The sequence below is a fragment of the Saccoglossus kowalevskii genome, chromosome 1 (assembly GCF_978046115.1).
Source record: "Saccoglossus kowalevskii chromosome 1, keSacKowa6.1, whole genome shotgun sequence".
Lineage (NCBI taxonomy): Eukaryota > Metazoa > Hemichordata > Enteropneusta > Harrimaniidae > Saccoglossus > Saccoglossus kowalevskii.
In genome coordinates this window covers 39,556,806-39,583,801 of record NC_140641.1, presented here as the reverse complement: position 1 = coordinate 39,583,801, position 26,996 = coordinate 39,556,806, and the positions used below count along the sequence as shown (strand labels likewise).

The 26,996-nt window shown below is 40.4% G+C and overlaps 1 protein-coding gene across 1 annotated transcript in view; it reads left to right on the top strand.

Annotated features, from left to right (window-relative positions):
- Positions 1 to 1,082: 1,082 nt before the first annotated feature.
- Positions 1,083 to 26,996, top strand: part of LOC100370415 (tyrosine-protein kinase HTK16-like) — a 34,075-nt gene continuing 8,161 nt past the window's right edge. Inside the window, exons 1-9 of the mRNA XM_006819078.3 lie at positions 1,083 to 1,783; positions 4,529 to 4,730; positions 6,480 to 6,723; positions 8,190 to 8,395; positions 11,460 to 11,645; positions 13,823 to 13,949; positions 14,888 to 15,102; positions 15,759 to 15,944; positions 26,562 to 26,653. Of these exons, the coding sequence (XP_006819141.1) occupies positions 1,206 to 1,783; positions 4,529 to 4,730; positions 6,480 to 6,723; positions 8,190 to 8,395; positions 11,460 to 11,645; positions 13,823 to 13,949; positions 14,888 to 15,102; positions 15,759 to 15,944; positions 26,562 to 26,653 (2,036 nt within the window). The 5' untranslated portion in view covers positions 1,083 to 1,205. The remainder of the gene's footprint in view (positions 1,784 to 4,528; positions 4,731 to 6,479; positions 6,724 to 8,189; positions 8,396 to 11,459; positions 11,646 to 13,822; positions 13,950 to 14,887; positions 15,103 to 15,758; positions 15,945 to 26,561; positions 26,654 to 26,996) is intronic.

Below are 26,996 nucleotides of genomic sequence, written 5' to 3'. Positions count from 1 at the left end.
ATTACATATACATGTATGTGTCAAACTTATTTATTATAATTGTGTTTGTTTATATCGAAATCCTTGTAATGCCAGAATTAGCTATTGAATTAACTGTGATTTACAAAATGTTCACACAGTCATGTGAATTCGTGAAATGTTGACTGTATTTCATATCGTATTGAACGTGAACATAAGTTTGCGGGGGGTATTTACATATCTACAAAACTGTTAGAATAGAGGGACTGTGGTTTGAGTAATCTCACAAACGTGTAAGTTTTCGTTTTTCATATTGTGAGGAATGGGTGGGTGTGTGAGCAAAATGGAGAGAAAGTGCGCGAATCGATTTTAGACCAGAGACTGTTGTCTTCAGGAATTTTGTCTGTGCCTTTATTAAAACAAAACCGAAGGGTGTACCACACCTATGGAGTACACATCTTCGCCAGCCAGAATATTTATCTAGAGTCTGACTTACTAGACTAAGTATATCCCATCGTTTGTAGTAACTTGTTTCGTGAGTCTCAGCTCTCACTTCGACATGGGCTCACAGTGCTCATTTACAGGAAATGAAAACGAAAGTTCCATTTACAGTAAAATATAGTTTTTTTTACACTTTACAGATAAAGCAAATTCCTAATTACATTTTTATAATGTTTTTTGATAACTTGTATTCGAGAATTAAAATTGGAAATTGCGTACGAATTACGACATTTCATTTGGAAAATACTTTATACGCTTACAAAAAGTAATATCTGTGTACAAGTTACGGACAAATAAAATAGGTGATTACATTTTACACCTTGTCTATGTCTACGAATTTACGTTTTTTTTATTTATTTAAATTACATTGTTACGAAAATAAAAACATTTGATTACAGCTTGTAACAATATTTTGGTAAATGTACTTCTGGGGGGCATAATTATTTAGCGCCGCGGTTGATTTACACAACAGCACATAACTTTAGTAGTTTCACCAAAGACATTCTTTTCCTAATGTCTTTGGTGAAATCTCGAAGTGAAACTAATCGCGTTGTAGCTTCCTATATTTGAGCGACCACGCCTCTTTGCAACCTCTGAACTACGAACACGTGACAACCAAAAAAATCAACATGACTAGAGGAAGTAGTTTCAACAGTTTCATGCCTCGGACAAATTGATCGTTATGACCACCACACATCTCGTTTAAGCTTTACAGCAATGTTTTTCGGCTAGTGTAATCTTGGACAATGTTACTACGAGGCATCAAAGCTCGCTTCAGATTGAAAAATGCGGGGACTCGCCTTATGCCACACGACGTACCGCCGTCTCCGATCTATGAAGACACTGTTTTGTCCGCAGAAGGAAAGGCGTTGAAACAGATATCGGACGTGACACAAGAATTATGTGAAATATTCAAACGAGTTAGCGTCACCGATTTCTTGAAGAAGGATGCGAAGGAAGCCCGAGAACAAGATGTCAATAGCATGTGGTTCCACGGCAAAATCACACGAGATACTGCCAATCACCTGCTGGAAACCAACGGGAATTCCGAGGGACTTTATCTAATCCGGGAGAGTGTCACTGCCGAGGGGGATTTTGTGCTGTCGGTCATTCATAACGAACAACCTCAACATTTTCAAATACAGCGATTCACTGATTTGTTATTTCAAATAGACGATGGCCCAATATTCCAAGGGTTGGACCAGTTGATAACGTATTATAGCCAGGCTGCGAATGGGCTGCCAACGAAGTTGACGAGATTTTGTAAAGGCACCCAGCCTCCTTCCCAACTACGCCGGTACGGCCGTAACACCCCTTTACACAGGTAAAACGACATCTTAAAATGTTCAGTATATTCTCAAATTGTTATATTATTATCGCTATTTTCGTCGTAGAGTTTCTTTTATAAAAAAAATCGAAGCTTCCTTTACCGACCTAATGCGGAAGTAGGTGATAATTAACACACTTGGTAGCAAGGGGGCGTCCCATACTGACTACTAATACCTTGAATATTCCACCCACGTAGTTAAAAAATCGAGTCACGAATCGTGTTCTATTTATAGAACATAATTGTAGATGTTTTGATACTTAGAAAGAAGGCACAATGATCGGAAGTAACATAAAATATATATGAAATGTAAATTGTAGAAAATTTACCAACTCTTTACCCTCTTAAAATTTTTGTATCCTGTTGGTTTTAATTACAGGGTAGTCACTTATTCATATATAAGTTCGTTTCCTTGAATTACTTCCTAATACATTCTATATTTTATAGATTAATCTGTGATTTAAATATATTTGACTACTGTAGAATACTTTATTTTCGCTATTTTCGCTGAAAATAAAATCCAGCGAATATACTTTTTTTTCTATATTTCACATTAAGCTTATCAAAAATCAGTGAAAATAAATTCCATACAAAACGCCCAAAAAGCCTTTTCAGCGAAAATTAATTCCAGCGAAAGTAAAGTATTCCACAGTATTATGCCAGTGCAAATTTAATTGGCTAATGATGGCCAAGTGATTTTCTAATATTTTTTGGAATCTAACTTTTTGGTTTTTGACGTAATTTCAATTTATGAATTTGCAAATGAATGACGAAAATCAAAATCCTATTTTCAATTTGGGACGTTTTATTGAATCGCTAGGGGGGCTTTTTCAGTTATTTCCACATTTCCAGTCGACTGCAAGCCGAGCAACGCGCTTACTACAATGTTACCAGTCAGCTCTGTTTTGACCCTACTTTTTAATTTTCATATAGATTACCATATGCTCGTTTCGCACATGACATCATCATTTGCTGGAACTAAAGCCATGCTTACCGATTCATGGCCTTGCTAATTGAAATGGTGATCGAAAAAATTGTTGACATTGAGTATATCAGTGTTCTTGTCAAACAGGGGATTTCTCACGACGAGATCAAATCCCGGAGAGGGAGGGGGTTAGTTTAGTAGGGGTGTGGGGCCTGAATGTAAAACCCCAGACCCCATCATAGACAATTTTCACCTCAAAACCATACCCCATTATAGACCAAATAGTGATTTTGTATATCCCATCAGAGACCAAATTTTTGGTAAATTTATTCAGTTCTAGGTTGAATCCACTCAACACCAGGACTCGTAAAATATATGGAAATTAAAAAAACAGACCCCACTCCCCAGGCCTCATTCTAGACAGGCAAACTGGAGTTTGGAACTACAACCAAGCAAATCAATACCCCATTCTATAAAATAACAGCTAAAACTCACGACCCCCCCCAAAGGACGGCACGTCTCCATAATATGATTTGCATTAAGTGCCCCCCCCCCCCGATCAATTGCTGGTTGGTTGCTCAATATCTAAGCATAGTGGAATTTCTGAAAGAAGCGTGCGATGATTCTGTAATCATCGTGGTATACACCCTCTAATAAGTGGGCCGCATTGTAAATGAGGCTGTCTGTGAACAAAATTACAGGACTACAAAATATTATATCAGTCAACACTTTCAAGCACTGAAGTGCGATTTCGAAAAGGAGATAACACTTTTGAATAATGACAGTGAAAAGGTTTCAACAAATGGTGTGGCTGGAATATAACCATGTGACGAACAAACGACCGGTTGATTAATGGACTATTCAATCACCGTGCGGGAACGTGACATTGTATTCGTTACTTTTGATGTCTAATTATGCGAACATTTCCACATGCCAGCTCAAAATATAAAACATACCAGAAAATAAATTCCGACGTCTCTTATTCTGTCTCTTATTTTTCCAGACAGACAACTAATTTTTGTTACAGACAATGAAAAATGTTACTGTTCTATAGTGTACATAGTAAGTCACCCATGAAATCATCATGTAGAAGAAGCATTGGAAAATAACTGACTGGATACATTGTTGATTTTGCTCGCCTTTGATCTATTATCGTTGGGCCCATAACAATATCCTCTAGCGTGTCAATGAAATGAAAAGCCTCAAATTGAAAATAGGATTTCGATTTTCGTCGTTCATTTCAAAATCCTATTTTCGAAAGGGTGATTTTGTACCACAAGCATAACTACAGCAAAATTTAAATTGTGATTTCTTGCCGCCAATTCATCAGTTGAAATGACGCCAAAAACCAAAATGTTAGATTCCAGAAAATATTAGAAATTCACTTGGCCGTTATTAGCCATGGACCATGTTGTGTTTTCATCTCAGGTGTATTTGAATACAAAATGCATGAAATTGAAAAGAAATTTTGTTTCTTCTTTTTTCCTTAAAATGTGCACAAATTAAGACATCAAATATATTATATAATAGTTCCAAGACCCCAAAATGCAAAAAATTAAATGCTCACTGCTACAAAAGTCACTGTGACCCACTGTCTTATCGATCCCAATGAAATATTCATTGCTACAAAAGTTTTGAATTAAAATGGTTTATGGCATTAAACCCACCTACCCTGTGAATTTCATGATTTACTACGCACTATACTACGCTAACAATACAGGTATACAAAATATTTGAAATTAAAATGGTTGACAGTTAAGCCAATAAACTGTAGATACTTGATTTTCATTTTGATTTCATCAACTTTTTTTCATTAGAGCCACTCTTGAAAAAGATGTAACAAGTGTACAAATGATATTGAACGATCCACAGCATTCTGCTGTTGATTCAAGGAACATTTCAGGGAAAACTGCCCTCCATATCGCTTCATACAATGGTTGTGATGACATTGTAGACTTGTTACTAGATGCAGGAGCTAATGTCAACAGTAAAAGTAGTAGTTTTATTACTGCATTACATGTAAGTATATGTTCTTTCCTATCTTTACAACTCAAATACATGACGTTATTACCTGTTCTGTTTTTTATAAAAGTCCCTTGACCTTAATAGCTTTATAACTCACTGACTATTGCAGATGTTGGCCTCAGTTTGACCATTATAGGTTTATAACTCAATACATATAAATACCTAGCTCAATTGTTATCTTTATAGGCCCTATTGACCATTATGGGTTTATAACTCAATACATATAAATACCTAGCTCAATTGTTATCTTTATAGGCCCTATTGACCATTATGGGTTTATAACTCAATACATATAAATACCTAGCTCAATTGTTATCTTTATAGGCCCTATTGACCATTATGGGTTTATAACTCAATACATATAAATACCTAGCTCAATTGTTATCTTTATAGGCCCTATTGACCATTATGGGTTTATAACTCAATACATATAAATACCTACCTCAATTGTTATCTTTATAGGCCCTATTGACCATTATGGGTTTATAACTCAATACATATAAATACCTAGCTCAATTGTTATCTTTATAGGCCCTATTGACCATTATGGGTTTATAACTCAATACATATACATACCTAGCTCAATTGTTATCTTTATAGGCCCTATTGACCATTATGGGTTTATAACTCAATACATATAAATACCTAGCTCAATTGTTATCTTTATAGGCCCTATTGACCATTATGGGTTTATAACTCAATACATATAAATACCTACTTCAATTGTTATCTTTATAGGCCCTATTGACCATTATGGGTTTATAACTCAATACATATAAATACCTAGCTCAATTGTTATCTTTATAGGCCCTATTGACCATTATAGGTTTATAACTCAATACATATAAATACCTAGCTCAATTGTTATCTTTATAGGCCCTATTGACCATTATAGGTTTATAACTCAATACATATAAATATCTAGCTCAATTGTTATCTTTATAGGCCCTATTGACCATTATAGGTTTATAGCTCAATACATATAAATACCTAGCTCAATTGTTATCTTTATAGGCCCTATTGACCATTATAGGTTTATAGCTTGTGAAATGCCATGCATGAATTACTTGAAACCATAGTTTATCAGACTGTAGTTCATGAATTAAAGCGTTGAACTCTATCTACGCATCTGTAGCGCCAGGCTTCCTTCCCAGTTTCACTTAAGACCTCTCAGACTTTGATATTAAACACCAAATTGCAAAGTGTAGACCCATATGTTGGACAACATCTCAAGCAACAACAAATGCAGAACCCTGCTGTCTCTGTTTTTATATACAGTGATGTCAATTTGTCCACAACACCAGTTCATTTATCACACAGATATTTATCCAGTTTTTTCCAGGGGTGACATATGGGTCACATAACACGTAATACATTACAATAACCGTATGCCAAATTTGTTTCTTATAAATACGATCAAGACACCTTGTGACACCAATCCTGGTTTGCTATGCATGCCTGGAGGTCTGTATGCAATTAGAACGAGTTGGGTCAAACCAACCTCAACAGAAGATGTCAAACTGATAGTAGACTGATTGGTATCTTCATATTATGACACCGTTGGAAGTCGCTCTACTTCTGTCTCTGTCTCTGTCTCTGTCTCTGTCTCTGTCTCTGTCTCTGTCTCTGTCTCTGTCTCTCTATCCCTCAGTGAAATTTTGACTGCCAAATTTTTCTTGACTCATGGAATTAACAAAAAGTTATCACTAGTAAGAACTGGAATTTTTTTTTTATTTTAAACAGTGTGCCTGTGCTGGTAACAGACCAAGTACTTGTAAGATGTTATTAAGTAAAGGTGCTGACCCAACAGAACGGCATCCAACTACAGGCTGGGTGCCATTGCATGAAGCAGCTCAGCGTGGGCATGTTGAATGTGTTCGTACTTTGCTGTCAATGAACGTACCATGTAATCCCAGAAGTTGTGATGGAAAAACACCAAAAGACCTCGCTGAAAGATATGAAAAGCAAAGCTGTGTTACAATTCTTGGTAAAGAAACAAAATAAACTATAAAACTGAGATTGGCTATAGATACATGTATTTGAGTTAGCATCTTGTCATAATTAATAATAAATTCATATTGACTGGCTGTAAATTTATGACTAAAATGCATCAAAATCAAGCATTTTTGCCATTTCAGAATAGAATCCTGGTTGTGCATCATAGAATTTTGTTTTGGTACGGTACATACATTGAACTTCATGGGCTTTGATGCATGTCAATTATCAGTTCCTGTTTCGGCAAAGTTTGAAATCGAAGACTGTTAATTTGGGGTTCGTTCACTCACCCGCCTGTCTGTCTGTCAAGAATCATATCTCAGACACTTGTTGACTGATCTCATTCAAACTTTACACAAAGACAAAACATGTAAACTTGGATAAAGCAAAACAAAGTGTCACAATGAGTCATTATTGGTAGTAACTACATATAAATTTAACATGCCCAGTCATTACACTATAACATTGCAATTGTTATTGCTCGATATTAATTCAGGAAGAACCATTCCAACAAACTGAAACATTCAGCATCTAATTGTCAAAGTTTGCAACTACCTCTTATGAGTTTATTGAATGTTCTGTAATCAAAATTGCAAATAATTGGTAGATTAGGACAGAGGTAATTGCCTTGATGCTGTGCTGTTTTATGAATTTTATCCTTGAAAAATGGGTGCCCCCTCAATTCCAAAGTAAGGTTCTGCAAAAGTATAGTTGTACATGTACATTTGTTTTTCATTTTGAACTCTGACAAACTGGTGGCCATTTTAGTCCCCAAAAACATTTGAACATGTCAATCATTTCTCGGATATTGTGGATTTTATTCAAAGTTGGGTTGAATATTATTGGTGATGGTTTTAATGCACGTCTGCATTGTAATTCAATCCAAAATGTCCGACTGGTGACCATGTTTTATTTTCATACTGTACTCAGTAACACATTAACATGCTGAACACACCTGCAACATAATCTACATCTATCATTGTTTTTGATTGACACAGTAATTAAACACTGGATGGGGTCTATGTCATTGACAATGATTTGTTTTTTAATTGAATTTAAAATGACTGACTGGTGGCCATTTTGTTTTCACAAATGCTGCTTCAGAGCTATATTTCTGACGTAGATCGATCACATTCAAACTTCTCACATATATCATGCACTTATAATTAAGACATACCAGTAAAAATTCTTCAAGATCATCATTTTCAGGCTACTAGATTCGCCAGGGCCTTTATTCAGTGACACGTTTTGAGTGATTGCATTCACATGTATTCCAATATAATCTAACAATGAAAATGATGTGAAAATTTCATGTCAAATTTAATAATCTTTTTTTATATCAGGGATTGCTGGAATTTGAGATCCAGAAATGTGTTCTCATCATTGCATTGCACTAGAAAAACACAATTTACACAACAAATGACTTCTACTAATAGGGTTATATATTCAATCTTTCAGAGGATTATGTACCACCACCAGCTAGGACATCACCAAGCGAGTGGCTGCATGGTGAATTGAGTCGCAGTGAAGCAGGCAACATGCTGGAAAAATTTCACCGTCAAGATGGCCGCTTCTTAATTAGACTGAGTAAAAATAAAGGTGGCATACCTGTATTGACGATGTGCATGTTCAAAATAATCTATAATTTTGAGATTGTACACAAAGTGAGTGTATATTCTTTGTAATAATTTTGTCTGCAGAATTCACATAGTTTAACTATGAATGTTTATTAAGTCTTGCTTTGATTTAGGAGTTGACCATCAGAAAGTTTGGGGAGCATTAGGGTATATATATAGCAGGTTTGTGGGAATTTTTTTTTTTTTGCTTTTTATTACCCAGACAGTCTTTGCAAATAGTGGAACATACTCAAAAAACGATTTTAAAATATAGAAAACAGGTACAAACATTGTTTCTTTCGAATGCTTAGCAAATAAATAATGAAGAAACAAGGTGAAAAAAAAGTAATGATGGAATCTCTATAGTATGCACTATATTTAATTAGGTTTAAATTTGGAACTGTAATTATTAGCATTAACAAAAATTTTTCTGAGTGAATGGTTATGCAAATTATCTCTACTTGTGGTTTTCAGTTTGCCCAAGACGCGGCGTTCAAATCTAAATGCTCACACATTTGGTGATCATTTCAAGTGAAACTTTTACAATATCAGTTATTTATTAACAAATGGGTTTCCGGGCATATAGATGTCATATATTCAATCCCTGTCAGTATTTCACACTTCAAATGACATTGTCTGAGAATGCAAAACTTTAAATATAAGCCCAGACGTTGTTTTGTTTGTGAAGACGTCATCCAAATAGTGTTAAAATTTAAAGTCAAACTGACAAAACCTGTGAGAACTAATCAAGTTTCAATCTCTCTGACCAACCAGAAAACACAAACTGAGATAATGCCTGTTTTATGAAAGTGACATTTATCGTCCTCAAAATGGCTATTGCATCACAACTAAATATCAAAATCCACTACACATCAACCATCAATGTTCAATCATCATGTGAAAAAATAAAATAAAAATAAAAACAATTTGAGGAAAAATAGATGAAAAATCGTCCTCAAAGTCACAAACTAATGCATGAAAACTGCACTGAGGGAAACAGTTGTTCATATACCACATGATTCCAAACTACGGGTTGTACCGTACTAATGATCATGAAATATTTAAAAAAAAAAATTGGTTTGATTGTCAAATCTGAGGCGAAAGAACCAAACTAATCGCACAGACCAACAATATGTTATCTAAAATAATTGCAATGGTTGCGTTTTTTGGCACGACACATAAAGCCCCTCCCACACAAAGACTACCTAGGGCTCTTACATAAATTTGATGTCATGCTTTGGACGGCTATGTGGTGGAAGCCTTTGGCTGACTGGGACGTTGTTGCTTTCAGTACACATCGCATAGAGGGGGAATTTGGATCCCAATAATACGCAATGCGCCCGCCACCACACCGTCCAGGAACCTCCAGTCTTCATAACTGATGTTCATGACGCAGTGCCCGACATGCACCAACCAAGTCAAGTCACTGAATATGTGGACACCGAGAAACTTGATGCAGTCAACGCGCTCCACCTCCGAGCCGTCAATGACCAATAGAAAGATGGGCGTCTTTTTCAAACAGAAATCATTGACCATCTCCTTCGTTTTGGCCAAATTCACCTGGAGGTTGTTATCAGCACACCACACAACCAGCTTGTGATTTTTAAATTATAAAAGAAAGCGAAAACAAATCTTGCCCATAAAGCCAGTGCAAATATCGGTGATATAAACTTATAATTGCGAAACAATATGGATATCTATTCCTAAACAACAATAATGTTATTTACAATAACAGCGAAAAATTAATACTAGACTAAGTATGCATGTTTTTGCAAAAGAACAATAGTGATAATTAAAATAACGGCAAAAATAAGAACAAGAAATATTATCAAGCTTAGGTATTTCTTCTCAATGTTAAGTTAAAGAGCTTTCTGTTTATGTCAAGTCATTGCTCTCGATTTAAATTTTAAATCCTTATTGTACATGTTGCAAATTTTTAGTAAATACACATACAAGTTTTACACCATGCCGTTATGTAGTTTTAAAAGTGCATCATAACAAATACAGTATGTGACACAAATGCAACATCCTATAGCCCACTGGGGTGCATATAGTCAACTGTTTCCCTTTTGTTTTCTTTAAAAATTAAATAATTTGTGTTACTGTGATTTTCAAGAAGCAAAGCAATTTTCAAGTAGCCGACCGATTGTCATGTCTCCGACCGATTGTCATGTCTCCGACCGATTGTCATGTCTCCGACCGATTGTCATGTCTCTGACCGATTGTCATGTCTCTGACCGATTGTCATGTCTCTGACCGATTTTCATGTCTCTGACCGATTGTCATGTCTCTGACCGATTGTCATGTCTCTGACCGATTGTCATGTCTCTGACCGATTGTCATGTCTCTGACCGATTGTCATGTCTCTGACCGATTTTCATGCAGCAGACAGCGGACAGATTTGAAGCTTGTTTTGCGCAAAAACTTCCAGGTTGGAAAGTTGTTGACATGTTTGTGAGATAAGGGTGAACAAGTTTATTTATCATTTACTACTGTATGTTTTATTTTTTCATTCCACTTGCCTTGCTATGTCTTGTCTGTTTTTTAGTAGTTTGTGAGACTAGTTGACCATACTTGAGGTAATTAGACAGGGAGTCAGAACAGGAAGTCACACATCGCCGCACAATACTGAGGCCAGCAACTCATTTGCATATATCATCAGCTGTGACTTGTCAATCAAACAGCAACATAAACAAATTTTCGGGACTTTTATTACATACGCATGCCTTGGTTCCCTATATTTCAAAATTGTGTTTTTCAGTATGTTCTACCATTGATAAAGCTCTGAAATTTTAACATTATCTCGCCAAGATTGTCTGGGTAAAAAAAGCAAAAAAATAATGTTCACTCCGAGTGACCATAAACATGCATCTATATCTTAGATACTGATCAAAGCATTGTTTTCTTTCACTTTAACTTTATTGTTTTCATAATACATTCAAATTGCTGTAAATAATTGTCTCTATCAAGTATTTGCTACACTTTCTAATGGTCAACTCTGAGTGGCCAAGAATGTAAATATAATCCTTATCCTGCCAACCCCCATGTACTTTTACATTGATTTAACATGATTATAGGATAGACTGTTAACATTTATTACTTTAATTCATAGGATGACATGTATTACATAGATGATGGACCTTTATTTCAAACACTGGAAAATCTAGTGGAACACTATACACGCTATGATGATGGTTTACCTGGTATGTTGGGTCAACCAGTTTCACCGATTCAACGTGCAGTACCTGACATGTATATGTATGAACGAGAAACTAAACTTCTTCAAAAAAAACCTATGGTAAGTGCAGAAATGAGAAATAGTGGCCAATATAGTAATTTTAGTGAGATGTTAAATATATTTTAAATATGAATTAAAGATTTAAAAGTAGTGAGATACAAATACTTATTGATATAACTTTTATTGAACTAATATGAATTTATCTGTGATCAACTGGTTACTAAGGCATTTTACTATGATTGGGTGACTATGATAAGTTGGTCCCCTCTTTGATGACTGTGATTGAAGGTGACCACCCTATAATTTGGTTGGTCTTCCTTGAATTTCACTGTTATTGGTTGGTCACCGACCCTATCATTTCACTGTGATTGGTTGGTCACCCACCTTATCATTTCACTGTGATTGGTTGGTAATTCTATCATTTAACTGTGATTGTATCATCAGCATTCGATAATTAAAAACAAAACAAAAAACCATCGCCTCCAGAAGGCATCATGTAACACGGTCAAATAGTGATAGCGATGGTTGACTGTGATTGGTTGGTCACCCTATTATCTAACTGTGATTGGTTGGTCATCCTATCATCTAACTGTGATTAGTTGGTCACCCTATCATCTAACTGTGATTGGTTGGTCACCCTATCATCTAACTGTGATTAGTTGGGCACCCTATCATCTAACTGTGATTAGTTGGTCACCCTATCATCTGACTGTGATTGGTTGGTCACCCTATCATCTAACTGTGATTGGTTGGTCACCCTATCATCTAACTGTGATTGGTTGGTCACCCTATCATCTGACTGTGATTGGTTGGTCACCCTATCATCTAACTGTGATTGGTTGGTCACCCTATCATCTGACTGTGATTGGTTGGTCACCCTATCATCTAACTGCGATTGGTTGGTCACCCTATCATCTAACTGTGATTGGTTGGTCACACTATCATCTGACTGTGATTGGTTGGGCACCCTATCATTTCACTGTGATTGGTTGGTCACCCTATCATCTAACTGTGATTGGTTGGTCACCCTATCATTTCACTGTGATTGGTTGGTCACCCTATCATCTAACTGTGATTGGTTGGTCACCCTATCATCTGACTGTGATTGGTTGGTCACCCTATCATCTAACTGTGATTGGTTGGTCACCCTATCATCTGACTCTGACTGTGATTGGTTGGTCACCCTATCATCTAACTGTGATTGGTTGGTCACCCTATCATCTAACTGTGATTGGTTGGTCACCCTATCATCTGACTGTGATTGGTTGGTCACCCTATCATCTAACTGTGATTGGTTGGTCACCCTATCATCTGACTGTGATTGGTTGGTCACCCTATCATCTAACTGTGATTGGTTGGTCACCCTATCATCTGACTGTGATTGGTTGGTCACCCTATCATCTAACTATGATTGGTTGGTCACCCTATCATCTAACTGTGATTAGTTGGTCACCCTATCATCTAACTGTGATTGGTTGGTCACCCTATCATCTAACTGTGATTAGTTGGTCACCCTATCATCTGACTGTGATTGGTTGAGCACCCTATTATTTCACTGTGATTGGTTGGTCACCCTATCATCTAACTGTGATTGGTTGGTCACCCTATCATCTAACTGTGATTAGTTGGTCACCCTATCATCTGACTGTGATTGGTTGGTCACCCTATCATCTAACTGTGATTGGTTGGTCACACTATCATCTGACTGTGATTGGTTGAGCACCCTATTATTTCACTGTGATTGGTTGGTCACCCTATCATCTAACTGTGATTGGTTGGTCACCCTATCATCTGACTGTGATTGGTTGGTCACCCTATCATCTGACTGTGATTGGTTGGTCACCCTATCATCTAACTGTGATTGGTTGGTCACCCTATCATCTAACTGTGATTGATTGGTCACCCTATCATCTAACTGTGATTGGTTGGTCACCCTATCATCTAACTGTGATTGGTTGGTCACCCTATCATCTGACTGTGATTGGTTGGTCACCCTATCATCTAACTGTGATTGGTTGGTCACCCTATAATCTAACTGTGATTGGTTGGTCACCCTATCATCTAACTGTGATTGGTTGGGCAGCCTGTCATCTAACTGTGATTGGTTGGTCACCCTATCATCTGACTGTGATTGGTTGGTCACCCTATACACTGTGAATGGCTGGTCAACACAGCATTATACTAATTGGTTGATCACCTTGGTATTTATCAAATGATCGCATTGTTGTACTTTTCAGCCTCCTATACCACAACAGTCAGAATCTGCACCAACAGCAAAACCAAGGAAAACAAAGCGTGAAAGTAAAAAAATAAAGCACCCAGCCAAGAAACTATTATATATAGATATCAAAACAATCAGCATTGGTGAGTTGTGTAAATATGTAAATTTTTACTTCCATGTGTAACACATACAATGGAAGTTATTGCTGTTTGTGTGTGTGGTCATGTGCATCCATGCATGTGTACACGTGTGTGTGTAGGTGTGTTATGCGTCCTCGGTGCACATGAATTTGTTTATCAGATGGATTTAAAATGGCTGACTGGTGGCCATTTTGTTTTAAAAAATGCGATTCTAGAGCCATATCTCTGACATGCTTTCACTGATGTTCAAATTTTATATATTCATTATACGTCATGTCATATATACAGATGTATCGGTTTGATGACCTGATTCAAAATGGCCGATTGATAGCCTTTTTGTTTTAAATAATAATAATTCCAATACCTCTCATTATGAACAAGTACTTGTATTATATATATTACTATACACAAAACTATATAACTTAGATTTGATAACTAACAGGGACTGTGCCATGCATGGCTTGTTTTATTTGAATTCTGTCTTCTTAAGTTTATATAACTAGTTTTTAATGAGATATAAAGATAAAAGTAACTTGAGAGTAACTACCAAATATAAAAAATGTCAGAAATGAGTGGTCATTAAATATCATTAGAATGGGTCAAATATTCTCAGCCATCACAAACAAGTACAGGCAATGATTTTACTAGCCAACTTTGGCCCATTCTATCAAAAAAATCTGTTGTCTTCTACTGAATCCTGTTCTGACTTGTCTTTGAGAATTCAAGTTACGTGCTGGCGATTGTTGTCATTGAGACACTCATTTTTAATAAATTCATAGGCATTTTAGTTTTGTGATAGAAGCATTTCAAGAGGAATGTATCCAGCGCAATATTAAGCATATGTAGAGCAAAATATAATCAGTTCATAAACTGTATGATGCTTCCTCCTATTCAGCCAAACCTAACTATTTTAAATTTGATTTCTTATTCAATACGATTAGGTCGTGAGCTCGGTGAGGGAGAGTTTGGAGCCGTATTGGACGGTATGTGGACCAAAGATAATGGCTTAAGAGTGCAGGTGGCACTGAAGACATTACGTGATGATAATCTGTTGAGTAGTAATGAGTTCTTCCGTGAAGCAGAGATAATGGCTGGATTAAATCACCCTTGTATAGTGGAATTATATGGAGTAGTTTCTGGTGCACGTATGATGATAGTAAGTACACAGACAGACAGTTTTTGAGACCCTCCTCTTTTCTCAGTAATATGGCATATCTTGTCTGATTGGATGTAAGATATTTTGAGAATTATAAAAACATAACAATGTTTGTCATCTGAAACTATAAACCATAGACATATACTTGCCTGTGAAAACAAATAGATACTACAGTTGTTGGTTTAAATTGTTCAGAATGTTATTCAGAAAAATCAACATCATATTTATAATCTATATCACACATAACAGATTATTTGCCAGCAGCGAAAACAAGAAAACAAGGTGTTACAGTAAATAACATATTTTCAAGAAACATGGGAAAATCATGATTTATGAGCGATTCACCAAATGTTGCTGTAGTGAAAATGTTCCATTCCCTTAAAATCATATTTAGTGTTTATAACATGGGTAGTTATAGTGGTCATGAATTATTGAAAATCAAAATAAATTATATTTGTATGATGAAATGCTTTGATATTGGATTCTAATTGTTCTAAAATTGTTTAATTTTACAGTTTTTATCTGAAAAAAAATATTTCATACTGGGTTAAAGAAAATTGCTGACCTTTGTCCAAATTAATAATTACATAATAATTTTTAGACAAATACAGATTAGAGGAATTCCAACAATGACAACAGAATATTTTCTAATCCAGGTTCAAGAACTAATAACAATGGGAAGTTTACTAGATTACTTGTTTGATCATAGAGCGGATATAAAGGAGATTGATTTCAAAACTTGGGCTGCTCAGATTGCATTTGGTATGATGTATCTAGAGGAGATGGGCTTTGTACACAGAGACTTGGCTACAAGAAACATACTCCTTGCTGATAGGACTAAGGTATGTATTATGGTCTATTTAATAGTCCCAGTTTTCAAACAACTGTTAATTTGGGGTACGTCCATGTCTCTGGAATCATTTCTCAGACATGCTGTGACCATGGAAGGTAGAAGGACAGGGGAGAGGATGCTATTCTCCCATGTTCCATGAATGTTTCAATTTATTTACTTGCTGAACATTTGCATAATCAGATTACATGAATATTTAGCATTAGAATCGGAAAGTTGATTTTATTTGTTTTTGAGATTCAAATGAAAATGGCCGACTGGCAGCCATTTTGTTTTTATTCATGTCTGTGCTGATTTCTTACTACCGGTAATACTGATATGACTTTCTAAAAACTTTATTCACCTGTCCAGAGAAAGTTTGATATTTAACTACCTAAAATCTGTCTTGAATTTTAATCTATAATTGTGCTAATGGCCTTGTGTATAAAACTTTGTTTCTTTACGAATCAGTTCAGAGCATACACACTTACAGCAACAAGATACAAGTTAGTCCAGTGCTTAAACAACATTTCGGGATTAAAATGTCCATGTGACTTTACATTAAAGCCATAGATATTTTATACAACCTTGGTGGAAGGGTACTGCATAAATTACAGTTCATGTTTGTTGAATTGTCTAATGCACTATATTCACTACGTTCAATTACCCACCATAGACTCCGGTCAGTCAAAATGACTATTTTGAACTGTAGGCATTAATCAGCGATTCTGCCGGTGACGGAGAGATAGAATCCAGGTCAGGGGAAGCCCCATGACCTCAAGATTCTTTTACCCCTTACGTCACGAACCCACGTGACCGAGGCCACCTGGCAGCGCCCCAGGTAGCCGTCCATCACTCTGATTTTCTCTCCGCCTCGAGTGAAGATGAAATCTAGCGAGCTCTGCTGGATCGCCTGCTTTTTTTTTCCCTGTCCGGATTTATAGCTTGGGTTGTTGCCGCTGCACGGCATCCGACATGGTAGCTGGTAGGATAAGTTTTCCTTGTCATTTTTTACCCTTGTGTCGTTTTCCCCTTTGTGTGTAGTATTTTTCACAACAAAGAAATTAAAATCCGGCGCCCTACGTAACCAGTTGGTTTTCATGGCGGCACCTTTTACAACTGTAATTCGTTTCCCTCATGCATGTCGTCTTTTATTTCAATGTATTTAGCAATATATAGATGTAATGACAGCACCAGGGCTCGCTGCCATTTTCATTCCGGTCTCCTCGTGTTTTGAGTCGACCGTGCAGTAGTTATATTCAGAATTTACCAGCATAGAACCCGCATCCGAGATACTTTGTCGTAGCTACGTGCGGGTTTCGAGGTTTTTGCGTGAAAGCGTTTTTTTGTTTTTGTTTTTTTTTTCACTGGAGTTCTGAGGCCTGAGATTTTCTTTCAGAGCCATCAAAATCGCTGAGACTGACCGCGTCACAGCAAGGTCGCGAGTGGAAAGTCCTCACGCTCGGCTACCGGTACTTCATGTACCGGGACGTTGAGTAAGAGGCCCGACGGTGGAGGTACCTGGAGGCTTTCCTCCTATGGGGCCCGTTGCGGGTCTCTTTGTTGATCCTTCCTCGCACGGCACCGGGTTTGCCTCCGAGTTGAGGGCTTTGGTCGAAGGACTGTCGGGGCAATTGCGTCCCTGGCAGGCCGGGTAGATCAGACGCAGTCCGAGCGAGCTGTTTCCACTGTGTCCCCTCGGTGGGCAAGCAGGAAGAGACACAAAAGCATGTTTGCATTCAAACACGTCTCTTCCGGGGAACCCCCGTTCCCAGTCACGGCTCTCCCACTATTTTGGGGGGTGGCCGAGGCTCAGGCTAATTACACCGGTCCTTCTCTGGATCCTCGGGCACTGAATGCCAACGGGGTGCTGGCAGCCAAGTCTCCGATCTCGGGGCAGGGCTTTCAGGGCAGGGCACACGTTGACCCCCCCACTTTCAGCCAGCTAGGGTTCGTCACGCGGTAACTGTACAACGGTAACGAATTTATCCTTGTGTCCGGTCCCCGCTGTGGGTTTTGACTCCTTTCTTACCGACCCACGGGCGTCCCCAGAGGGACCGACCCTGTCATGAGACGCACAGTCGAACACGCTCCCTCTCACATATTTAAAGTGAAAGGAGACGCAGTTCGCTCGCGTTGGATACAGCCGGTACTCCGGGCGGTCCCTCAGAGTCTTACATCTATATGACTCGGTGAGCCACGCTTTTGGGGTGAGGTGGAGTATCATCGATCCCAGTGATATGATGTATATACCCCCACCCTTGATCCTAAAGCGACCACCTAAGGTTGCTTCAATGCTTATGGGATCACGGGCGTCGGGATCCAAAGCAACCCCATCGGCACGTTTCTCCCTGTCCGTCTGAGTGCGGAGTGGGGCGCAGAGCACGCAAACGGTGTTGATGGGCGGCGTTGGTCAGCCACGGAGGATGTAATGCTTAAGGCCCCCGGGTGGGGATAACGTTAGGCAACACTTCCCACTGGACCAAACGCTACCCGGTCGGTGTGTTTCGGGATCAGACTCCATAGCGTGCGATGAGACCAAAACGCCCCCAACTGGATTCCAAGGCACCTTCCCCAGACCCCGGTACCACGAATTTGGCAAACCGGGCAAAGGGGGATAGCCGCGTTCCATGGGTGTCTTTGCCAATTGAGGACGACCCATCCAGCCCTGAGGGCAGAGTTGCTTGAGCGCATTATTATGCGTGCCCAGCACTCTGGTGACCTTGTAGGCAGAACGCACCAGCCTCCTAGACCAGGCGACATTTTTACTGGTGGGCCACCGCACATCTACGTGCAACACCCCCTAGTGTTGCCTGGCTCGCTTGGCCAGGGCCACTACTGTGCTACGAGACGCGGCCTTAGACGCACATGTTTTCGCCGACAAGCTGAGCCGGGGTACGTCCCCACCTCAGTGACGCAGACTGGACACCCTCCACCCTCTTTGTTCAGGGAATGGTGGGTACAGTCTCGGAGCTTCGGAGTGCAATGAATCAGGGGGTTCAGATCGAATCCGCTAGCCAGTTGGTCCTGCCATGGGCAAGCGGAGGGCACCCCAAGCACAGAAAACACAACGCCCTAGGGCGTCGTCCGCTAGCCAGAGTCAGCCAGGAGGCAAGCGCTTATACCCTTCCGTGGGAGGGAAGGGTAGTGACACGCCCCCAGGGAGGTAAGAGCCAGGTGGTGGCTCCTCACCCTCTCTGGGCGGACGTCTACCCGGCAGCAGGGGAAGCATGTTTGACGCTCACCTCTGCAACCGGGGGGGACAGGCACGTGTTCGGTGAGTGGCCAGGTCACAACTTAGTGACTACTTCAGGCCTTGGGGAACTCACCTCATGGGGGAAGGGAGCACCCCCCTCGCAACTGCCGAACACATGGCCACACATCCCTGTCTTACACAGATTGCGCCGGTGTAGTCCGGTTTGGAGACGGCGGGTGACCGATACCTGGACCTTTCCAGGTGGTGACATCTGTTTACAGCATACCGCTGAAATCTCCATTTCCCCCCGTCAGTGTCTCCCATGTTGGGCACTGCCAGGGGACTCTCGCAAGGCGGAAGCAATCAGACAGGAAGTAGCAATTTGCTGGGAAAGACGTCATACACAGGGTACATCAGCCGGAACTAAGTCCAGGCTTCTACCCAAATGTGTTCGTAGTACCAAATCTACAAGTGGCAGGCGTCCAGTTTTGGACCTAGACAGACTGAATCAGTACGTGCCCCTCGATCGGTTCCACATGGAGACACCATTCAGGGTTCTTCTCTCCATCCACCGTTTTGACTGGCTAGCCCCGCTAGACTTAAGCGGGGCCTACCTGCATGTACCGATGCACCTAGCGAGTTGCCATCTCCTTCAAATTCAAATCGCCCAGCTGGGCCAAGTATTCGAATTTCGGTGCCCCCCCCCGTTCGGGTTAGGCGCAGCGCCCTACGTGTTCACCAGAGTGATGAAACAGGTAGTGCTGCTGCTTCACCAGATGTCGGTACACCTCAATCCGTACCCAGACTACTGGTTACCAACAACCCGGGCAAGGGGTAATAGCCAAACGCATCAGGTTAACACAGGATTTACTTCACCAGTTGGGCTCGTTAGTAAATCGACAAGTCCCACCTCGAGCCAACGCACAGTTGGTGTCCCTGGGCATGGAGTTTTGACACAGAGGTAAGCTTGGCTTAGCTATTTCAAGCGTATTGCTTAGCGCTAAGCGGCCTAGCCGAATGCCTAGTCAGCGTTCCCTCAGTGTCCCTCCGTGAACTAATGCAGATCATCGGAATGATGACCTTGGTTTGAAGGGTCGTTCCCCAGGCCGCACTACGCAGCTGCCCGGTATAACGCTTGTTATAACGCCGAGCTCTCCTATGGGAACTAGATAGGCAGGTTTCGATCTCGGACCAAGTGAAGGAAGCCCTGCCCTGGTGGTTGTCTCTGGCTAACCTCGGGCAGAGAGGCCTCCTTGGACCCGCTCGCCGCAGGTATGACTCTGGTAACAGATGCCTCCCCCCAGGGTTGGGGAGCACATCTATTGGACGAACAAGCCCAAGGATATGGCTCTCGCATAGTTTCGGGACCACCATATCAACACGCTCGAACTGTGAGCAGTGTACTTAGCACTACCACGCTTTCTACCCGTAGTTCGAGACCACAGAGTCCTGCTCCTCACAGACAACGCAGCGGTGGTCTCCTTCAAGAAGGAGGGGGACGCATTCCCCATCGTTGTCAGTCCTAGCGGAGCAAAATCCTCCTTTGGTGCCTGGAATACAATGTGGAGCTAACCGCACACCACCTTCCAGGGGTGAGGAACAGTCTGGCGACGCCCTTTCAGGGTGACTCCGTCTCCAGGACACGGAGTGGCTGATACCCCAGTGGGTAGCCTCCAGGCTGTTTCGGCTGTGGACGGTCCAAGGTTAGACCGTTTGCCGCACCCCGGAACACCAAGCTCCCGACGTACGTAACACTCCTGCTGACTCCAGGAGCCTGGGCCAGGGTCGCTTTACTACCCCGCAGTCCCACTTAGTTGTGTACGCTTTTCCTCCCTTCTCGCTAGTCCACCGGGCACCGGAGAAGACTTCGACAGGTGCACACCTGCATATTATCATTGGTCGCACCCAATTGGCCAAACAGGGCCTAGTTTCCACTTCTGTCGGAAACGATAGTCGAAACACCAGCAGTGCTTCCGGACTTACCGGACATGCCGTCCCAACCAGACGGCGCACTACCACAAGCCCAGCGGGTATCACTTACCCGCATAGAGGCTCTCATTAGACCCGCCCATACGAAAGCTTTATCTGAGCGGGTTGCCAACGTCCTGGCCAGGGCGAACAGGGATTCCACCAATGCAGCCTACATTTCTAGGCTGCGAGCATACACTGGTTAGTGTAGCGGAAGGGAGATTGATCGATACCATCCCTCTATTGGCCAGGTAGCAGGCTCCTTCGTCCACCTGTTTGACGAGGTGGGTTTGTCCTACGCAGCGATCGGTGGCTACAGGTCGGCCTTGTGCCCCTCCATTCAAACGTACGGGAACAAGGCTAACCAATTGTCCTACTATTAGGAGACTATTTACTGCTTTCCAGACGCTGAGACCCCATACAAGGGAACCGCCCAACTGGGACTTGTCGGATGTGTTGTCCGCTCTAAGCAGACCGCCTTTTGAGCCTCTGATCAAGCACCACTCAAATTTTTGACGTGGAAAATAGTCTTCCTGCTGGTCCTCGCCTCAGGTAGGCGTCGGCCAGAGCTGGGGGCATTGTCCTTCTCGGATGATGTACCTCCGTTATGGACAATCAAGTTGTGCTAAAGACACGAATCGGGTTTCTCGCCTAGAACCAAATCCCAGGACATGATCCTCACCCGATCGTCATCCCCCGGCTGGCAAATATTGTCGGTCCGGAGGATCAGGAGGAATTGCTTCTCTGCCCGGTCCGAGCGCTGAGTTGCCGCGAGAACCGTACCAGGTTTTCCAGACGGGGAACCAAACACATATTTTTGTGTTACGGCCCTGGCAAACAGGATAAGCCGGCTTCCCCGACTTCCATCTCCAGGTGGATTACTGCGACTGTACTGGAGGTCTATAATACAATATCCTCCTCAACACAGACCTTGCAGAGACACCAAGTACGAGAACATGAGGTCCGTGCGATTGCTAACTCACTAGCGCTAGCGTCAGGTGCCCCCCCCCCTCAAACACATTCTGAGGGCAGGCTTCTGGAGAACGCAGAACGTCTTCATCAACTACTACCTAAGAGACACCCAATCTATTGAGCAGGGTCTCTTCAGGTTAGGCCCCGTCGTAGCGGATCAGGCCTTGTTTGCTGACCCAGCCCGAACGACCGCAGGGGCCTCTGCGCATAGGCGATAAGTCAGTCTCGGCATTTTTGCGGGCAGATTGTCTGTTCCACTAGCACTTCCTGGAAGCTCCCAGGTTTCGCTTCTGTCGACCTACGCTCTCATGCGAACTGTTTCGGTCCTACTTCAAGCTTATCACCCCCGAATTCGGCTTGGGTCTAGCTTTCTCGGGCACACCGAACCCTGTCACCACAGCAGCATTGGCTTCTTGCTTCGGGGACAGCACAGGCAAGGTAAGACACCACCCTTCTTGGGTCTTAACTTAGGTTTTTGGGTTTGTTTTCATCCCGGACTGGTCTTTCATCATTCTCCTTTTTTTTCTGTTTGCTCGGAAAAACCCGCCACCTATCGGTGTCTGACTCTGCCTACAGTTCAAAATAGTCATTTTGACTGACCGGAGTCTATGGTGGGTAATTGAACATAGTGAATTTAGGCGAGGGTTCTCCGAACCCGCCTATTCACATAGTTCATACCCACCATAGACTCCGGGTCCCCCCCAACCTCCCCACTCTATCCGTCGCGTTGGTCTAAGTCCTCGAGGCGGAGAGAAAGGAACCAGAGTGATGGACGGCTACCTGGGGCGCTGCCAGGTGGCCTCGGTCACGTGGGTTCGTGACGTAAGGGGTAAAAGAATCTTGAGGTCATGGGGCTTCCCCTGACCTGGATTCTATCTCTCCGTCACCGGCAGAATCGCTGATTAATGCCTACAGTTCAAAATAGTCATTTTGACTGACTGGAGTCAATGGTGGGTATGAACTATGTGAATAGGCGGGTTCGGAGAACCCTCGCCTAAATTTATGCAATGGGAAAAAAACAACACTAAAAATGTCTATTACAGTTTATGTATCACCATTTAGATTTCTAGCGCTAAACATATAATACAAGCCGGTAGGCTGGTTGGCGATCCGCTCCGCTCAAAAACAAGCACCATGTTTTTGGCTGTTTCCATGGTGTGACATAAACGTGAAGCTAATGTCGGTTTATAACTAATACGAAGTTCGCAAACACCATTCAGTTTTTGGAAGTCACTTAGTTTATTACTAGGACCACAATCACTCTCCTAGTCGAGTGACTGTGCTAGGACGTATTCTGCTGTTACATTTATTATTTCCAACAGTTTTGCGATAGCATTTTCTAGAATGAAGCGTTTCCTGTAAATGCTGGAAAGCGAAATAATGAAATAACGAGATGGTAAATATTTACCTAAAGTACAGTGTGTTGACCTTCATAAAAATATACTTCATAATGCAATAATGCATAATGTGAGTTATTTAAATATACGACTCCTAATCGAAAAATATGACCACAGTCCAGAATTTCAGACGGATATTAAGAAACCTAAGAGCATATCAAAAGCATTTACTCTAAAATATAAAAAAGAACTGCAGTCAAAAGTCAAGAATGCCAGCAAATAAAGGACTCTGTCCCACAATCCTTTGTGCGCGTTATTACGGACACGCGCAAAAAACTGTACCACGCTTGTCAAATCTGGGTCAAATATACAGTACGCTACTATCTTGCCACAGTGGAGTGTTCGGTGACCATTGAATTAGCCCGTGATTCATATTTTATGTGTATTAATTTATTCATCAATTTTCGTGACTGACAGTACTGCCCAAATTTTAGCCAAAAAAACGCAACTGGTGAAACGGAAGAGCATTGCCAGGCGATGGACGCGGGGCTCTTTGGCGACGACCGCATAGAGGTCAAAATACGCATTCTATTTTTACGCGTTAAATATGGCTCTTCCATTTCGCCCCCTCCGGAATGTTCTACTTTCACAGCCTAATCGCAGGTTTTTCGAAAAACGTCGAAAAAACACAAGAATTAGTAGAAATGTTCCTGTTTTGTGCGGATTATTGATGGAGAATAATGTCTTTATTACAAAAATGCTGAAAAACCGTGAGTTGTTGCCTTAGTTATTTTTTTATTGGCGAAAAACTGCGAACTCGGCAAATTTGGTTGCACAACTTCCCTTTATCATATACACCCAGCGACACCGATAAAACTGGTAGGAGGTAATACATTTGGGGCGAAAGTATTCAAAAATCAGTTTTTGGATGTTGCAATGGCAATGGTGGGCCAGGATTGTTTTCCAATTAGTGACGGCACGACCTACCTGTGAAGTATGAACAAAACCGGCCGAGCCGAAACAATCACAAAGGAGTTAAAAGCCGTTGCTGGTGAAAAGTTACCCCAACTTTAGGGTCAAATTTCTCGGTAATGAAAACAGATATCAAAAATTCAAATGGTAACTTTGTGCCCACACTCAAGCTGAGTAGAATGAGCTATGTCTGAAGTGTTTTATCCCAAATTTGTAGGAGGAGATACATTTGGCGTGAAGCTATCCAAAAATCAGTTTTTTTGCTGTTGCTATGGCAACGGTGGGCCAAAAAAAGTTTTCAGATTTTTCCTTATAACTAGGGTTAAGGTGTGACCTACCTGCCAAGTTTGAACGAAATCGGCCAAGCCAAAAAAATCACAGAAGAAATAATAGTGAACACTGGAAATGTACACACACAGACACACACACACACACACACACACAAAACGACAAATATTAGGAGATAAAATTTGTACTGTCTGATTCTATTTTCAGTAAAGCTCACATTAATTGTTTGAATTCAGTATAATGCTGGCATTTGGTTGCCCATTACATTTTTTATCCACTGTACCAAACACAATACATCACTATAGCCACAAAAAATTCCCATAACTGTGAATCATAACTAGTGAGGTTTTTTCGTCTCCCTACAACATTATCGCCAGTGCCCATCATCTTCTCAAGCACATTGGAGGGACTCTGAGAACTGGTGCAGCTAATTATTTGATTGGTTGACTAGTTTCACAGCCTTCAGTCAGATCTGTTTTATTTTACCAATGTGAAATAAACAACCTCTTGTTATAATGTATAGTTTGTGAAGAAATATTTTTAACATCAAGTTTGTTTTTGAGGAACATATTTATTTGTGATGATAAATTACAATTTCAAATTAGAATAACTATATCACTGCTACAGAATATAAGCAGTAACAGTTGCCCATGCATAGAATTTTTTGTCGTGTGGAGAAAACATTGATTGGATATGTTGCATATAAGCCAAGTTTTTTTTTGAAAGCCCATGTATTTTTTTGGACAGTCTATATATTCTTGTATCATGCACATAATATGTTCGGACGCAGTCTGAAAACAGGGACTCATGTTTTTACCTTTATGTGTCTGGACCAATCATAATCAAACTTCACACATATATCATACATAATATTATACATATGTACATCAATTGGTTTCACGATTTGATTCAAGATGGCCAAATGGCAGCCATTTTTGTGCCAAAAAAATCATCAAAAATCAAGCATTTCTGGCATTCCATAACTGGATGTAGGTGTTTATGGATGTATTTTGTAAAAACTTGGTGCATACGTTGGACATTATGGGACCTTTATGCACATAAAGCATTTATGGATGGATTTTGTTAAAACTTGGTATATACATTTGACATTGTGGGACCTTGATGCACATCATTTTATTTTTCAGATCCAATTTAAAATGGCCGACTGAGAGCCATTTTGTTTTAATCTAGTGCCATGTCTCTGCCATGCTTTGACTAATTATGTTAATAATTTTATATATTCATTATACATCATGACATAGGTATATTGGTTTCACGATCTGTTTCAAGATGGCCAAATGGCAGCCATTTTTGTGCTAAAAAATCATCAAAAATCAAGCATTTCTGGCATTCCCGAACTGGATCTAGGTGTTTATGGATGTATTTTGTAAAAACTTGGTGCATATGTCGGACATTATGGGACCTTGATGTACATCAAGCATTTATGGATGGATTTTGTTAAAACTTGGTGCATACTTTGGACATTATTGGACCTTGATGCACATCATTTTATTTTTCAGATCCAATTTAAAATGGCTGACTGGCAGCCATTTTGTTTTAATCTCGTGCCATGTCTCTGCCATGCTTTGACTGATTATGTTCAAATTTTATATATTTGTTTTACATCATGACATAGATATATAGATGTATTCAAAATGGCCGAATGCTGTTCCAGAGCAATATTTCTCAATATGGACAAGTACTCATTTGACAATCAGATACAAGACGTCAATCATTTTAATGATAAAAAATTATCATTATCAAGCATCATCTTCTGGACCGATAGTTCTGGCATGTTTATATTACTATAAACAAAATTATATATCATAAATTTGATAACTAACGGGGACTGTACCATGCATGGCTTGTTGATCATTTAAAATGTTCTCTATTTCAGGCGAAAATCAGCGATTTTGGATTGTCAAGAGCTGTTGGTAAGAACAGTAATTATTACAAAGCTTCAGCAGGTGGTCGTTGGCCTGTCAAATGGTAAGCCAAAACACTAACGTGTTGCAAACTATTTTAAACATTAATTCTCTATTATTAACATTACAGTATTATACATGATTCCCTAAAGGTCATGCATTCTGGTACTGGGGGGGGGGGGGGTGCAATTTCTGAAATTATACTTCCATAATAAGTTGTCAAGGTAGTTTCCAAGAAAACCATGATTGTATTTTTTCAATCAGTATTACTTATAGTTTAAAATTACAATAGGTGTCCATTCATACAATGTTATTCATACAATGTTATTCATACAATGTTATTCATACAATGTTATTCATACAATGTTATTCATACCATTGAATGTGACTTCAAAACAAGTTTTAAT